We start from the raw sequence: 18,347 nt of genomic DNA on the forward strand, positions 1-18,347 counted from the left end.
AATATCAAAATGATTGGTTATGTCACGTATAATAGTATATATATAATTCCACCTGTTGACCTAATTTATTATAGCGTTCAGTTTTACTTAAAAAGTTATACAAAAGTACAAAAGAAAAGTATATTTCACAAGAAAATAACGTTATTGCAATTCCTAACTTAGTTTTTTTATTAATAAAATGATTAGCAATATAAATAAACATAAGAAACGTAATAACAATTTTTTGACAATTCTTTTGTATAATTTTTATAGTAATATATTATTTATTATTTTTATTTTTTGATATTTTAGATATTATAATTTAAAATGTAAAGCTCATGATTAAAATGATCTAATAGATGTGTCATACAAATGTATGCAATTGAGTATTTATGAATTTAACAAGAGTCAATTAATGTTATTAGATCATAAATGGACATTTCAAAAAAAAAGTATTATAATAGAGATGTATTACATTAAATCAATGTCAAAATTGTAAGATGTGTCTTCACTGTTTTAAATTACGATCCGTGTTTCTGATTGGATTTGGAATTGGTTTTCTCTTTGCAATATTTTTATTTATTAATCAACATTTATTTTTCAACATTTCTGATTACCAAAAATCTACATTAAATTTATATTCTACAAGTAAGAATGCTCTTTTTAAATGGTTCATGTCTGATACATGGATCAACGAAGAGATTATTTTTCAAAGTTGGAATAAATCAACATATAGTGAATGGTTGAATAATAAAAAACTGATATTAAGTAATATTGATATGGATATTTATCTTTATGGATCTGAAAAAAAAGAGGAATTAGAATCTAATTGGTTGAAATCACATGTTCACATCACTTGTGCTGTATTTGTAAAAAAAATTAAATTAGCTAGAGCTATCCAAAATACTTGGGGAAAACATTGTAATAGAATATACTTTTTTGGTCAATTAAAAGATATCAAAGTGCCTATTATAAATTTTGAAATAAAATTAGTATCCTCATGGCAACTTCTTTGTGAAGCTTTTAATTATATTTGGAGAAATAATGAAACTTTAGAATGGCTTATCTTTGTAAAAGATGATACATTAGTGATTCTTGAAAATTTACGTTATATGCTTGCTCCATTAAATCATACTCAGGATTATTATCTAGGTCATGCAATACTTCTATGGGGTCAACCATATAATGTTGCTAATGCAGGATATGTAATTAGCATGGGAGTTCTTAAAAAACTAATTAATATGTTTGATAATTCAAAGAAATGTATAATCAGTGGCAAATATTGGAAACAGGAAGATTATTATCTTGGTAAATATTTTATTATCTGTAATCTATTGGTACCATATCTTGGTAAATATTTTATAATCTGTAATATATCTCATCTAAGCTTTAAATAAATTGTCATTCTTAATTATTTTCAGCCAGACATTTGGCTTCTATAGGAATTTATCCTTCTGATACAAGAGATCAGTATCAGAGAGGCACCTTCCATGGATATTCTTTGCAATCTTTATTATGGGGTGTTGTTAAAACTAGTGCTTATTGGACTCGTGCTTTGTATCCAATAAAAAATGAGTGCTGCTCATTTATGTCTGTTACTTTTAATATAGAAGAATCTGAAAAAATGTATACTTTTAGTTATTTATTATATAATTTTTATGTCTTAAAGAAGAAAGCTGTGTTTGGAAATAGAAAAATAACAACATCTACATCAGATGAAGATGTATAATTATTATCTTATTATAAAATTGTTACAATAAAAAAGAACTTGAAATTAATCAAATATTATTGTTTTCAGGTATGGAAAGTTGCATTAAAAGAAGAATTTAATATTACACATTTAAATAATATTTCTAGTGAAATGTATTATGAAATATGGCACTCAAAATATTCTGAACCAGAACAATTAATTAAGAATAATTATCAGATTAAAGATTCAGAATCTAAATAAATTCTTCCATAATTTTTATATAATGGTGTTTTATCAATGTAATAAGTTTTTTAAAGCTATTTTATATTAACATAATTATGTATTATTTGTTAATAATTTTAAAAATCAATATTGTCTGTATTACATTATATAGTTTTATAATTGTTGAAATTATTTAAACAATTGAATTTTTAGAAAATAACATTGTTGGAAATTTGAAAAGTTTATCAAGTTTTATATAGTTTATTAATGAGTTACATTGATGTGATAAATGTAGGAACAGCAAAGTGGTATTGTTTGATAACTATTTCCGTTGTTACGCCATTGTTGCCTTATCTAACTAATTAAGAATTCATTAATGCTTATAACTCTAATAATAAAACTATAAATTCAATTTAAATATATGTCAAGAATATATTGAAACAATCTTCATGTTTCTCTATTCTTGAAAGCAATGATGGGCACAAAAATTATTTGAAAGAATAATTTTTAATTGCAAGTGGATTATAATAGTACCTGATATTATATTTTTAATAAACATTACATATTATTATATGTATTATATGTATTACATTTTTAATGTACATTTTCTAATAATTATTGTGTAATTCTGTTGTCTAATTCTATGACAATAAATTCTTAATTTTTTCAGAATCAAAGTTCTATTAATCTACAAATTTTAAACTTGATATCAATCCCACTAATGACCTATATATTTCGTCGAATTTATTTATCAAGACAGATTTTAATTATCGGTTATCCGCTTCCTTTCAAGGTGCTTATATAAAAGAAAAACTGTATTAATTCATATATTTTATGAGAGGAGACTTACTAAAAAGATTTTTTACTTTTTTTTTTAATTATAATATATCAAAGACATTAATATGTTGTGGAAAATTTTTTTTAACATTGCTATAATCATTTCAATTTCTAATCAATTTGTCATTGGAGATAATCTTCTGAAATCTGACATAACAGAGTAAGTATTTAGACTATAACAGAGTAAGTAACTTTCTATCTTTTTTTAACTTCTTTAAGATTGAATTTAATTATAATTTAAATTATTTAGGACTACTATCCCATTAAATGATATTTCAAAATTGAATTATGAACTTGAAGATATGAAGAATATAAAAAGTAAAACAAAACAGCTTTTATTTCCAGGAGGTTGTAGTAAGCAACCGGATTCACCTATAAATGGAGAAATAAGATGTTCTATAGATAGGTAATTCTTCATAAATTAATAACTAATTTTTTTTTATTATATTCAAATATTTTATAAATTTTTTTTATAGTGGGTGTATTGCAACTTGTAAGCATGATTATAAATTTCCTAATGGAGTGACACAATTAGCTATAACATGTATGAACAAAGAATGGCATATTCATGGCACAGATTGGATTTCTATTCCTCATTGCGAACGTGAGTTCCATTAAATCATAAAATCATGAAATTCTTTTCATTATAAAAAATATAAAATGTATTTTTATATTTTTAGCAATTTGCTTACCAGAATGTTTAAATAACGGGGTATGTATTACACCTCATCAATGTAATTGTCCTGAAGATTTTACTGGACCACAATGTCAATTTGAGAAAAAACCATGTTTAAATTATCCTGCTCCAGTGCTTAATGCACATAAAACATGCAATTTACAGTATGTTCTAAAAAATTTCAAATTTGAATTTATTTAAAATATATTAAATATTTAATTGTTTCAATATCCTTTTTATTAGGTCATGTACTATATCTTGCATAAAGAATTTTACGTTTCCGGATGGTACTTCCGTAACTAATCTTTTATGCAAAAATGGAAATTGGGAACCTACCAGAAAAGACTGGGTCTCAATACCTGATTGTGAACGTATGCTTTGAATTTTTTTTTATAATTTCTCTCAAATAATGTAATTTTGACCTGAGAACTTATCCCATAAAATTATAAATAAAAGAATGTTCTCATTTAAATGTTATATTCTATATTTGTAAAACTTCCATATTTTTTTTTTATAGCTGTTTGTGAACCACCTTGTCAGAATGGTGGTAATTGTCTTCCATCGAATCTTTGTCAGTGTCCTCAAGCATATAGAGGATCTCAATGTCAATATTGTAAGTATAATTTAATTATTTTAATATTATTTGATTTAAATAATTGAATAATTAATTTTAATATAGCTGCTAACATCTGTAATGGAGAGAAAATGGGTTTCAATGGAGGCTTTTTTTGCTCAAATATAGATGATACTTATTCATGTACTATAAACTGTCCTACTGGAGTGGAATTCGAATTTCCACCAGCTTCTGTATACATTTGCAATTACGAAACAGGTGTTTTTATGCCTCAACCTATTCCTCAATGCAATTACAGTGAAAATATGAACATAATTTCTTTGGGCACTATATATAATTCGTATATAAAGGAAATCAATCATACTTGGACTTATCAAGATATTTTTAATCCTCATGCAAACCAGTTTCCATTGATTCATGGCAATTATGGAATTAAAGAACATTATAGTAATCATAAATCCAATATAACTACGAATATGGTAATAATTTAGAAAATCATCTTAAAATCATATATGAAATATTTATAATATTAATAGTTTATTAATTGATATTAACAACTTATTCTAATTAATAGATGATATTTAATCCTTTGGAAAATAATATGCTATTTATTGAAGAGAAGAAACCAATCCCAAAAACTTGTTTTACATGGAATGGAGTACACTATAAAACTTTTGATGATAGTATATTCACTTTTGACAGTGAATGTTCTTATATTTTAGTACAAGAAGCACAAAATAGATTGTTTACTGTGACTGTAAATAACAGTCCAACATGCGAAGTGAGAGATTGTTTTAGAGTTATTAAGATCTATATTCAGGATAAGGAATATATTTTGTTGCGAAATAAAGAAGGTGTTCCAGAATTTAGAACTCGAAAAAAATTGCTTCCAATTCCAGTACAATTATCAACATTAAGAGTTGAAATGTCTGCACATTTTATCTTAGTAATATTGGATTCTTTAGGAATTCAGTTGAAATGGGATGGAGCTCTTATGCTACAGGTCGAAGCTGCCGAAAATATGTGGAATAAAACCGTCGGTTTATGTGGTAACATGAATGGAGATAAAATAGACGATTTAATAAGCAAGAATGGAAAACACACTAAAAGTGTTGCATCATTTGCAACTTCTTGGAGAACTGAGGATATTGGAGGCACTTTATTATTTTATTATTTTACAACATATAAAAACATTATACAACATATATTTCTTTAGTTGTGATTTTTAATTTTTATTTTTCAGAAACATGTGACAAATATCCAACAATTAAACATTCTTGCGAATCTGATTCATTAATCACCAAAGATGCTATTCAATTTTGTGCAAAATTATTTTCTGATTATCGATTTAAAGCTTGCTCCAATACAATTAGTGTTTCCGAATTACAGATAGCTTGTTTATGGGATTATTGTTCTTGCATGGATTATGATAGAAGGAAATGTGCTTGTAATACTATGAATGTATATATTAGACAATGTGCCCATAAAAAAATTATCTCTGTGTCTGGTTGGAGAAATAATGATACTTGTCGTAAGTTAATTTTCTAAAGTATAATTTTTTCAATATATATTATTGATAAAAAAATTACTAATTGTTTTATAATTAATATTATAGCTATGACATGTAATAATGGACGAGTATATATGCCATGTGGTCCAAAAATAGAATCATCTTGTTGGACAGAAAAGGAATTACATACAGAAAATTGTGAAGAAGGTTGTTTTTGTCCAGAAGGAACAGTAGCTCATGAAGGAAAATGCATTTATCCTGATGAATGTCCTTGTAGATTACGTGGAAAACTATTTCAACCTGGAAAAATTGTACAAAAAGATTGTAATACTTGTACATGTTCTTCTGGAAAATGGATATGCACTCAGCTAAAATGCAGTGCCAGATGTGCTGTGATTGGAGATCCTCATTATGTTACTTTTGATGGAAAGCATTATGACTTTATGGGAAAGTGCAAGTATTATTTAATGAAGGATGATAATTATAGTATTGAAGGTGAAAATGTACCCTGTTCTGGTGCAATATCAGAAGTATATTTACAATATTTATATTATTTATAAATTATTATTTGCAAAATAGTATATCATATAAAGATTATAATTTTACTTACAGAATATGGGACTTATTCCTTCTAATGCACCATCATGTACAAAGACTGTTACAATTAATTATAAAGATATTTCCATGAAATTAAAGCAGCATAGACAAGTATTAATCAATGGAAATGAATTAACAGTATTTCCTACACTTATGAATGGCATTAGAATACGTATTGCAAGCAGTATATTTTTAATTGTTCAGTTGCCAAATGGTTTAGAAATATGGTGGGATGGAATTTCTCGTATTTATATCAATGCTCCTCCTGAATTTCATGGTTAATTAGTTTTCATTCTTCTTATCTATATGAAATATTATATATTTTTATATTCATTTTATATTTTGATTATTAGGCAATACTAAAGGACTTTGTGGTACATTTTCTGAGAATCAAAAAGATGATTTCATTACACCGGAGGGTGATATTGAAAACACAGCAATTTCTTTTGCCAACAAATGGAAGTGTGATGAAGTTTGTCCTAATGTTTTAGAAAAGGAATTGGATCATCCTTGTGATCTTAATCCACAAAAACGAGCTACCGCGAAACAATATTGTTCTTATTTATTTAGCAACATTTTTACTGGTAAATTATTTAAATTTGTGTAGTATAACAAATTTTTCACTTTAGCTATATATAATTCTTCTTTTTAGACTGTCATTGGTATGTAGATCCGGATACATTTTACAAAGACTGTTTGTTTGATATGTGTTCTTGTAAAGTTGAACTTGAATCTTGTCTTTGTCCTATATTGGCTGCATATGCAAAAGATTGTTCTACTGCAGGAATAAAACTTTTATGGCGCCAGAATGTGGAAGAGTGCAAAATTCATTGTTCTGGAAGTCAAATTTATCAAATTTGTGGAAATAGTTGTACTAGGTATATATGATTCAATATTAGTAAAATATTGATAATTGCAAGATATTTATAAATTTTTTTTGATAATATTTTTAGATCATGTAGAGATATATCTTTTCATCAGAACTGTAAACAAGATTGTGTAGAGGGATGTAATTGTCCAGAAGGAGAAACACTAGATATTCATGGAGAATGTATTCCAATTGGACAATGTCCATGTACTTATGGAGGATTAGAATTTAATTCAGGGCACAAAGAAATCAGACCTGGAAATAAATTTCCTGAACTTTGTACTTGTGCAGGTTTTACTTTTATAAATCTAATAAATGTTAGCCTTTTAATTAAATTGAATTTATAATTTCATAAATTTTTTTAAATAGGAGGAGTCTGGAACTGTCGAGAAGCCATGCCAAATGAAATTGTAAAATATCCAGCAGTCAAGAACTTATTAACTTCATGTTTAATAAGTAACCATCAAGAAATCACTGATTGTGTTCAGACAGAGCCTAGAACTTGTCACAACATGCACAAACCAATCCAGAAGCCATCAATTTGTAAATCTGGTTGTGTTTGTAAATCTGGTTATGTTTTAAATGAACCAAATGGTAATTGCATTAAAGAAGAAACTTGTCCATGTCACCATGGAAGTCAAAGTTATGAAGAAGAATCTGTTATACAAAACGAATGCAATACTTGTAAGTGTACTAATGGAACATGGAAATGCACGGATAGAATATGCGCAGGTAACATTATAAATAATATTTGTTCTATATAAAAATTATAAATAATTATTTGTTCTATAAATCATTAAATAAAATTTATTTGTTGAAACTTCTACATTATTAGGAATCTGTTCTGTCTGGGGAGATTCTCATTACAAAACATTTGATGGTAAGATTTACGATTTTCAAGGATTGTGCGATTATATTTTAGTGAAAGGTTTCTTGAGTCAAGAAGATTGTTTTGATATATCTATTCAGAATGTTCCTTGTGGAACAACAGGGGTATCTTGTTCTAAATCAATTACCCTTACTATTGGAAGTAATCAGAGTTCTGAAAGAATTGTTTTAACCAGAGGAAAGAATCTTCCATTGGATAATTTTAAAAGAATCATTATGAGAACAGCAGGATTATTTCTATTTATTAATGTACCGGATATGGGATTGACTATACAATGGGATAAAGGTATTTTTTTAATATGATAATTTTTAAATAATTAATATTTTTTTTTTCAATTAAGATTTTACAAAATCAATTTCTTTCTTTTTAAAACTAGTATATAATATATTATATAATACAATATATAATTATAATACTTTAATTATAAATTTAATAAAAAATATGACCTTGTAGATATTTAACCTTGTATTATAATAATTTATATTCAAAAATATATTATTATAATCCTTTTTTATTATTATATTTTTCTTAATATTTTAATGATATAGGTACTAGAGTATACATAAGATTAGAACCTAAGTGGAAAGGTCGTACAAAGGGACTTTGTGGTGATTACAACAATAATAGTGAGGATGATTTCAAAACACCTTCGGGTGGCATCTCAGAAGTATCTGCTAATTTATTTGGAGATTCATGGAAAAAAAATGAATTTTGTCCTGAGCCCAAAGATATCCAAGATCCTTGTATTCAACATCCAGAAAGAAAATTATGGGCTACACAAAAATGTGGAATATTAAAATCATCAATATTTCAATCTTGTCATTCTGAGGTCGAAGTTGAAAGTTATATTCACAATTGCATTTTTGATAGTTGTAGTTGTGATACAGGTAATGTTATATAAATTTATAAAAATAATTATAATTTTTATTTATATTATTTTTTTATTTTATTTTATATTATTATTATTCTAGGAGGAGATTGTGAATGTCTTTGTACTGCTTTAGCAGCATATGCTCAAGAATGCAATGCAAAAGGAGTTCCTATAAAATGGCGCAATCAAGAACTTTGTCCAATACAATGTGATGAGAATTGTAGCTCATATTCCCCTTGTATCACAACTTGTCCTCAAGAAACTTGCGATAATCTTATAATTTTGAATGATAAATCCCATTTATGTTCTCAAGATATTTGTGTTGAAGGATGTTCCATCAAATCTTGCCCTAAAAATCAAGTATACAGCAATGATAGTTATACAGAATGTGTCCCTAAAGAAATTTGTAAAACACCTTGTATTGAAATTAATGGGGTATAATTAAGATATTTAAATATTCAAGATTAAAATATTTTTCCTTTTCGATAATAATGATTTGTATTGCAGATAACATATTATGAGGGTGATAATATAAAGAATGATGACTGTCAAACATGTTATTGTAGTCGTGGAAAAGTGTTATGTAAAGGAGAACCTTGCACAAATATTATTATGCCAAGTACTATACCATTAGAGGAACCACAAAAATGTGTGAATGGCTGGACAGATTGGATAAATCAGGATCCAGCAATTAAGGGAAAGAAATTTAAAGATATTGAACCTTTACCTTCAACTTTAATTTTATCGAATGTTAAAGGATCTGCTATATGTGATAAGAACCAAATGATTGATATAAAATGTAGGTCAGTAAATGATCATTTAACACCAAAAGAAACTGGTTTGGATGTAGAATGTAGTTTAGAATATGGTCTTTATTGTCAATCACATCTTAATCTCTCATGCATTGATTTTGAAATCAGTGTTTTATGTCAATGTTCACCAATTACCACAGAAAAATTAGATATATCGACTGTAACAGAAACAGATTTATTTGGAAAATGTAATATAGAATTTCCAAATAAACCTCATCCTACAGATTGTCATTTGTTTTATCAATGTACTCCTGGATTAAATGGTAATGAATTTATAAAGAAATCCTGTGGAGAAAATATGTTTTATAATCCTCAAACACAAATATGTGACTGGCCAGCTACTGTCATATTAATAAGACCAGAGTGTTCAATGAAACAGATAACACCAAACAAGATTGACTGGACAAGTGACAAAAAGATTAAGTATAAAACTACTACATCTACTACTTTAGAAAAAAATATCATAATATCCAAAACTTGTAAAGAAGGTGAAATATGGAATGATTGTGCCATTAATTGTAATAAGGTTTGCGATTATTATAAATATATATTATTAAAGGAAGGAAAATGCAATGGTATTTCTGATTGTGTAGCAGGATGTGTTTCATTGGAGAAACCACAATGTCAACCAAATGAATTCTGGAGAGATGCAATGACTTGCGTGAATGAAGATGATTGCAGTTGTAGATCTCATAATGGGTATCCAGTTATTTCTGGTGCTATTTTAACGGAATCGGAATGTGAAATTTGTCAGTGTATAAAGAATTATTACACTTGTGATAAATCTTCATGTTTTACTGAAATTAACAATATGACCACTGAACAATCAAATACGCAATCATCGACAGAAACGATTTCTCCTTTATTTGAGATTCATACCTTCATAATACCGAGTACTGTTAGTCCACCATCTTATTGTATTAGCAATAATTTTGTTCCTTTAGTTCAATACTTGGATAACCAGGTTTCTTTTGATGCTAGTACTATCAAAGATTCTAATTTTCAATCAAAAAGTGCATTGTTGAAGAAAATTGGATTTTGGGAGCCTGAATATGATACTACAGATCAATGGTTAGATATAAAATTTCAGAAATCTGAACCTATCTATGGCATCATTATTCAAGGCAATACAATAGAAAATAAATTTGTAACCAGTTATAGAATATTATTTTCAGAAGATGGTCATTCATTTTCTTATGTTATGGATGATAAGAAGAAACCACAAATATTTAGAGGACCTATAGATCAATTCAAGTTAGTCGAACAGAAGTTTTATCAACCTATTGAAGCTAGAATAATTAGGATCAATCCATTATCTTGGCATAATGGTATAGCTATGAAAATAGAATTACTTGGTTGTCAAGAAATGCTGAGCACAATGATTCCTTTGACAGAAACTGTTCCAATAATCACTACAACAATCACAGAAAAAGTTATAACACCAATGTGTGATGAGCCAATGGGATTGGATGATGGAATAATTTTTTCTGATCAAATTTTAGTATCCTCTTCTTCCACTGATTTATTACCAAATTTAAAATTATCTTCTCCAAAAATCTGGCATCCTAAATTACATAATCCACATCAGTTTGTAAAAATTGATTTTTTAGAACCTCGTAATTTAACAGGAATTGCTACTAAAGGTGGTGAAGGCACTTGGACCACAATATATAAAGTGTTTTATAGTAACAATGATTATCAATGGAATCCAGTTATGGATGATAATGGTCATGAAAGGGAATTCTTAGGTAATTTTGACTCTAATACTATCAAAAAGAATTATTTTGACAAACCGTTGAATGCAAGATATTTAAAAATACAACCAATTAAATGGCATGAACAGATAGGTCTCAAACTTGAAGTTTTTGGTTGCTTTTTGCCCTATCCTTCTATTAAAACAACAACTGAGAAATTAGAAATAACATCAATGACTACACAAACATTTGAAAAATGTAATGTGTGCGAAGGAGTGCAAAATAAAGATCAAATCATATGTAAATGTAAAGAATCTCTTTGGTGGAATGGAAATACTTGTGTTATTAAGCAGGAATGCCCTTGTGTAGTTGAACATATATTATATAGTGTAGGTGCAATTTATGTAAACAAAGAATGTCAAGAGTGCATATGCACTTTAGGTGGCATTTCTTTCTGTCATCCAAAAAAATGTAAACCTTGCCAAGAGTTAGGAAAGAGACCAGTAATTAATGAACTATGCAATTGCATATGTAAATCTTGTCCAAGTGGTACACGTCATTGTCCAACAAGTGATGTTTGTATTGATGACAATTCATGGTGTAATGGAATACAAGATTGTCCAGATGATGAAAAAGATTGTCCAAATATTACAACAAAACCTGAAGAAATTACAACAATGAAAATAGAAAGCACAACTATTATGTCAACTTCAGGTATTAAAAAAATTTTTAAGAGATATAATAGATATTTTAATAATATTTTTAAAAAATCTATTATCTCTTATTATTATTATTAAATATCTATTATTAAATTTTTTTATTGAAATTATTTAAAAAAATTGTTTGTAAGATAATATAAAAAATTATATCATTGTATTACATTAATATCTTATGATTTCTTTGTTAGATATCCCAATTGTATGTCAGGATCCAATTTGTCCACCAGGATACAAGATAATTTTGAAACAACCTCAAAATTCACTTTATTATACTAAATCTTATGTAAAAGAAGGAATAAAATCTCTTCATACAAAGTTATCAAGAAGAAAAGGATTAAGGTATATTTTTATCTTAGATATTAAATCTGATTCTATTTCAATTTAATAATAAATAATACAAAATATTTATCATCAGGAAATCTATGCAATATCATATAAAATATACTGAAAATGAGAAATCTAAAAATGAGATAGAATGTACACAATTCACATGTATGCCTATTAAACCATGGACGATTTTTAATGAAAATATATCTCAATCTTGTCCAAAGATATTTTGTCCACCGGATTATACTATAATTTACGAAAAGATAAGCATGTATAAACATCAAAAATGTCCTAAGTATTCTTGTAAGCCTCCAACACCAAAAGAAGTTATTTGCAATATTACAGGAAGAACTTTTAATACATTCGATAAACTAGAATATAAATATGATATTTGTAATCACATTCTAGCTAGAGATATGTTTGCTAATACATGGTACATCACAAGTGAGTCTTTTATATTAAAATTATTATAATCAAGTTTTTATATAAAATATTATTTTTAATTATATTTTTATAGTGGAAAAACAATGTGATTTACATACGAACCAGTGCAACAAAATCCTAGTAGCGACTTTAGATGAAGATGTAGTTCTTTTATACCCTGATATGCATGTGGATATAAATGAATACACTTTTACATCAAACCAGATTAATAGAATTGATAACAAATTTCATTCTTTTAAAATGTCAATTATAGGAAATGTTATATATTTGGTATCAAATTATTATGGATTCTGGATAATATGGGACACAAATTCAAATGTGAAGATAGGAATTTCCACAAAATTGATACGTCAAGTGGATGGTTTATGCGGATATTTTGATGGATATTCTATAAATGATAAACAATTACCTGATGGAAATCAAGCTCGAAGTACTGTAGAATTTGGAAACAGTTGGGTTATAGAAGGAACTCCGGAATGTGATCCACAGGTTTGACAATGTATATTAATATTAATATCACAAAATAATAATAATATTTAATAAAAATATATTAATTTTCAAGATCTGCCCATATCAGTTACAAACTAAGAGTTGGGATATCTGTAACATAGTGAAGGATACTTCATTAACAGAATGTTCGAATATTGTTAATATAGAAAAATTTATATCCAGCTGTATGGAGAATATATGCAATTGTCTACATAGTAATCATTCATACGATGATTGTCGTTGCCGTTTATTAACCAGTTTTGTTACTGAATGTCAAGCTGGTGATTTAAATATAGATTTATCTACTTGGAGAAGTATTCATGATTGTCCAGTTATTTGTGCTTCACCTCTTGTTCACAAAGACTGTTTCAGGTATTTTAAGATTCACTGATGAATAATCTAATATATTTTTATTTGAAATATATTTAATATATTTCTATGAAAAATTTTATTTTAGAAACAAATGTGAAACTAGTTGCAACAATTTACAACAGATAGATCCCTGTCCAATAATGCAGGGAGTATGTTTTTCCGGTTGTTTCTGTCCTGATGGAACAGTGCGTAATGGAGATGAGTGTATACCTCCTACATATTGCAAAGATTGTATTTGCGAATGGCTAGGAAATTCCAAATTTATTAGTTTTGATAGAAAAAATATTAAATTTGATGGAAACTGCACATATATTCTCTCTAGAAATATTGTTGAGAATGCAAAAAGAAATAAAAAGTATAATTATCAGATTTTGGTATCAAATAAAATTTGTGACACTGGAACATGTACAGAAGCGATTATAATTCTTTATCAAAATCATGTAATTAAAATTAAAGAAAATATACTTAACCAGGAATTTGAAATAGAAGTGGATGATTCAAAAATATATGAATTACCTTTTAATACATCTTGGTTGATTTTGGAACGTACATCTTTAAAAAAACTGCGATTATTAATACCATCTATCCAATTAGAAATCATTAGTTACCAACCTAATTTCGCATTTACTTTAAGTGTACCTTCACATATCTTTGGAGGTGCGATTGAAGGTCTGTGTGGTAATTGCAATGAAGATCCAGAAGATGATTTAAAACAGCAGGATGGAAAAGTATGATCATTTTATAATAAACAAAAAAATATATAATTAATAATTATAATTATTATTTATTATTGATTAAATAGGTCATAGAAGACATGCAAGATTTTATTACAAGTTGGTTGGTCACAGAATCTCCAAATATCGATTTAAATACAAATATATGTGTTTTTAATAATCAAAGCAAATGTATTTCACCAGATCAGAATTTATGTCAAAAGTTATTAAATATAGCAGATTTTGGCTTATGTCATAATCTTGTCGATCCAATGCCGTATTTCATGGCTTGTAAAGATAACATGTGTTCTGGAGGAAGCTATTGTAATAGTTTTGAAGCATATTCAAGGAAATGTCAACAAATGGGAGTTTGTTTAACTTGGAGAAGTAACAAAATATGTCCTTATATTTGTCCTTCACGTAAATATTTTTTTTTATTATCCAAATTAAATATTATCATCAATGTTTAATATAATATAATATAATATAAATCAATGTTTATTTTTCAGACTTAGTATATCAACCTTGTAATTCTACTTGTAAACAGACATGCGATACAATCAATGAAATGAATGATATTATGTGCATAAAGAATTATGAGGAAGGCTGTTTTTGTCCTCAAAATTTCATCTTTCATAATGACACTTGCATTTCAAAAGAAAAATGTTTGTTATGTGACGAAGAAGGCCATATAGAAGGTGATATATGGTTTCTAGATATTTGCACAAAGTGCACTTGCAACAAAAAGACTGTTAAATGCGAAAAAACCGAATGCCCTGCAGTGGAAACCATTTGTGAAGAAAATATGATACCTATGATCATTAATGGCACAGAGAAAGATTGTTGTGCTAAGTATCTTTGCATTCCAAAAACAGTAACTACTATGACACCCTTCTGCATTGAACCTCAAATTCCTGAGTGTGGCTATGGACAAATTATAAAAGCATTCGTAGATTCGGATGGATGTAAAAAATTCATTTGTGAATGTGTACCATCATCAGAATGTCCTATACTCAATGAAATTTCATTAGAAGTTGATCAACTACAACCTGGTTTTATTCAAGTAACAAACACCTCTGGTTGTTGTCCAAAATTTATGACTATTTGTGATCCTCAGACTTGTCCTTCAGCACCATCTTGTCCAGAATATCACGAGCTAAAAATTGATATAAAGAATGCTTGCTGTAATATTTATAAATGTGATCCACCAAAAGATTTGTGTTTATATAATATTGAATTTGAGAGTAAAATAGAAATGACAGAACATATAGTGGCAAAAAAACTTGGAGAACAATGGATGGATGGAAAATGTACTTCCTGTATTTGTGAATCTTCTGAGAAAGGTCCTAAACCTACGTGCTTTACGACAGAATGCCTCAGAATTATGGATCATCCAGATATATCTGACTTCGTCGTAGAAGAGATCCTTATAAAAGATAAATGTTGTCCTAATTTTAAAAGAACAGCTTGCAAAGATGGAAATAAAATATATAAAGTTGGTGAAATTTGGCAACCAAATTTGGAAGATTCTTGTAGCTTCATAGAATGTCTCAAAGATGAAAATGGTATTCAAAAACAAATTAAGATGCAAGAATGTAACACTACTTGTGATCTTGGCTTTGAGTATCAACCTACAGATAATAAAAGCACTACTTGTTGTGGAAAATGTGTTCCAATAGCTTGTGTGGTTTTCAATGAAGTAATAGATGTGGGAAAAGAATTATTTTCTTCTGATTTTTGTACCAAATACTCTTGCAAATCCAATAATAAAAGTATTTATATAGAATCTTTCACAGAAAAATGTCCAGAGATAGATCCTTGGGAAGAAATTGAATTTGAGATAGAAAAACAATATATACCAGGACAGTGTTGTCCAAAATTTATTAAAACTGGTTGCCGTCATAATGGCATTATATATAAACTTGGAGAAAAATGGAAGTCTATAGATGATAAATGTGCTACAGAAATTTGTGCATTGGAATCTAATATAACGAAATATAAGGAAATAGAAGTTTGTAATAAAAATTGTACTCCTGGTTGGATATATGAGGAAAAAGAGAATGAATGTTGTGGACAGTGTAAACAAGCTTATTGCATGATTGAAGATATGTTTTATAAGCCTAATACAACATGGTATTCAAGTGATAACTGTACTATTTTTACTTGTATAAAACAAGGAGAACAATTAGTTATTAGCAGCAGTTCTGTAGTATGTCCTGATGTAACTGATTGTCCAGATACTTTACTTTACATGCAAAATTGTTGTAAAATGTGTAATTTAACCTCATACAATCATAAAATTGAGTCTTGCATTGCTAATGTTTTGGAGGAACAAAATACAATTGGTATGTTTAGTATTAAACATCGAGTACATGGTCTTTGCAAGAATTTGGAACCTATTGATGGAATTACAGAGTGTCATGGTATATGTGAATCTAGCAGTTATTTTGACACAGGTGAAAAAAAATAATATAATATCCGAATAAATAATCATGAAACAAATTTATTTGTTATATTTAGAATATTTTTTTTTTAAAGAAAAATAATAAAGAAACCCTAATCATAAGCTCATAAATAGTAATAATAAATTTTTATAACAAAAAATTTTAAGGAAAATGTGATTATTTATTCAAAAACTACTGTAGAATATCATATATACTAAAAAAATTTTTAATAATTATTCGATTTTTTTAATTATAGATAATTGGAGTCAAATAGTTAACTGCCAATGTTGTCAACCAACAGAATATAAATCTCTAATTATTGAATTGATTTGTGAAGATAATAAAAAATTCAAAAAACAAGTTGCTGTGCCAGTTTCTTGTACTTGTTCAACTTGTATGTCTAATGAAAAGATTTACAAGAGAAGAAAAGATGGAGTAAAAGGCTAATTAACAGGTTAAACGACTAAAAATATCATAATTAAGTTAATATATACATTTAAACTTCAAAATAAACTCAAAAATACAAAAATATTATTCGTTGATTTTATTGAATGTACATATTCATGTGTATATATATTATATACATATATTATTTTAATAATATCGGCATTCTCATATTACAATTCTTATTTTCAGAGCCATACTAAGTACAATAAAATCTAATTCAGTCTTTCTTATCAAGACTTATGACCTCGAATTTTTTTTGTTTGTTTGTACTTCAAAATTTGAATATTAAATAAATTTTTTAAAAAAAAAGTTATTTATGGAAATATTTTAGAGCACAATATTAAATTTTTAAATATCAAAAAATATATGTAAATTAAAAATTACAATTTCTCTCATTTTCCACTGGTCATTGAAATCATCAATTATTAAACAGAAAAAATTCAAATTTTTTAGTACCATTTTTACCAAATTGCAAATCTCAAATTGCAAAATTCTGATTTATTCGATTTGTCACGAATACAAAAATAGGACTTATCAAAAATGTTTTAGACTAGTTTTCAAAAAACCTGAGCTATCGAATTATCATCTTAGAAAACGGTACTAACGAAGAAATACAAATAATAACATTAAGCCAAAAAGAATAAAAAGCTATATTACATTTTTTATCATCGTATGGCATTAGACTGCAAACATAATCAAATTTATAAATATTATGAATATCTCTCAGTAACAAAAAATTATTGATTCTCTCTTATGTACGTGTATATGTGATATAATTTATTTTTTAATATTTTTTCTTCTTCAACGAATAATTATTTTGAACAACAACAAACGCACTTCAATATAATATTTCTCTAAGTGCACAGTATTTATAGATAGATATTATTGATTCCAAAAACAGGATAGTAACTATAAGTAGTTTTCAAACATTACAAAAAAGAAAGGAAGTAACATTTTTGTTATATTGTTTTCATTTGGCGTAACAACGCACTCTCAAAATATACAAATAGTTATATTGATATTGATCTAAATTAATTTACATACATGATTCCTACATTATAATTTTATAGAATTGATTGATTGTATTCGATATATTCAATACAATGAAATTTTTTTCTTTTAATTTAATGTTATATATGAAATTGATATGCAATTTTTCATGCATTTTTAATT

At 27.1% G+C, this 18,347-nt stretch overlaps 2 protein-coding genes across 3 annotated transcripts; both read left to right on the forward strand.

Moving 5' to 3' along the window:
• The first annotated feature begins 363 nt into the window (after positions 1 to 363).
• On the forward strand, positions 364 to 2,560 carry LOC102677456 (C1GALT1-specific chaperone 1-like). Its single transcript, XM_006607578.2, has 3 exons — positions 364 to 1,287; positions 1,401 to 1,702; positions 1,778 to 2,560. The coding sequence occupies exons 1-3, from the start codon at positions 480 to 482 to the stop codon at positions 1,928 to 1,930; spliced, it is 1,263 nt and encodes a 420-aa protein (XP_006607641.1). The 5' UTR covers positions 364 to 479; the 3' UTR covers positions 1,931 to 2,560.
• Positions 2,561 to 2,748: 188 nt separating this feature from the next.
• Positions 2,749 to 17,258, forward strand: LOC102677597 (hemocytin). Of its 2 annotated transcripts, none has more exons than XM_006607579.2 (27): positions 2,749 to 2,888; positions 2,979 to 3,134; positions 3,205 to 3,332; positions 3,409 to 3,568; positions 3,648 to 3,775; positions 3,922 to 4,017; positions 4,084 to 4,457; positions 4,553 to 5,132; positions 5,222 to 5,509; positions 5,594 to 6,018; positions 6,101 to 6,362; positions 6,439 to 6,669; positions 6,738 to 6,963; positions 7,039 to 7,244; positions 7,323 to 7,685; positions 7,789 to 8,127; positions 8,391 to 8,729; positions 8,814 to 9,148; positions 9,221 to 11,933; positions 12,127 to 12,277; positions 12,354 to 12,709; positions 12,783 to 13,198; positions 13,272 to 13,570; positions 13,656 to 14,298; positions 14,373 to 14,703; positions 14,793 to 16,739; positions 16,984 to 17,258. In XM_006607579.2, the coding sequence occupies exons 1-27, from the start codon at positions 2,794 to 2,796 to the stop codon at positions 17,172 to 17,174; spliced, it is 11,778 nt and encodes a 3,925-aa protein (XP_006607642.1). In that variant the 5' UTR covers positions 2,749 to 2,793; the 3' UTR covers positions 17,175 to 17,258. The 2 variants fall into 2 exon arrangements, with proteins under 2 accessions (XP_006607642.1, XP_006607643.1); XM_006607580.2 differs by having other exon boundaries at positions 2,784 to 2,888; positions 3,074 to 3,134.
• Positions 17,259 to 18,347: the final 1,089 nt, after the last annotated feature.

This window comes from Apis dorsata, unplaced genomic scaffold (assembly GCF_000469605.1).
Source record: "Apis dorsata unplaced genomic scaffold, Apis dorsata 1.3 scaffold_5, whole genome shotgun sequence".
NCBI lineage: Eukaryota > Metazoa > Arthropoda > Insecta > Hymenoptera > Apidae > Apis > Apis dorsata.

Coding starts and splice junctions, on each gene's coding strand:
- LOC102677456 (XM_006607578.2), top strand. CDS start 480: ATGTGTCTTCACTGTTTTAAATTACGATCCGTGTTTCTGATTGGATTT. Junction 1,288..1,400: donor ACAGGAAGATTATTATCTTG/GTAAATATTTTA, acceptor AATTATTTTCAG/CCAGACATTTGGCTTCTATA. Junction 1,703..1,777: donor CATCTACATCAGATGAAGAT/GTATAATTATTA, acceptor TATTGTTTTCAG/GTATGGAAAGTTGCATTAAA.
- LOC102677597 (XM_006607579.2), top strand. CDS start 2,794: ATGTTGTGGAAAATTTTTTTTAACATTGCTATAATCATTTCAATTTCT. Junction 2,889..2,978: donor CTGAAATCTGACATAACAGA/GTAAGTATTTAG, acceptor TAAATTATTTAG/GACTACTATCCCATTAAATG. Junction 6,363..6,438: donor TGCTCCTCCTGAATTTCATG/GTTAATTAGTTT, acceptor TTTGATTATTAG/GCAATACTAAAGGACTTTGT.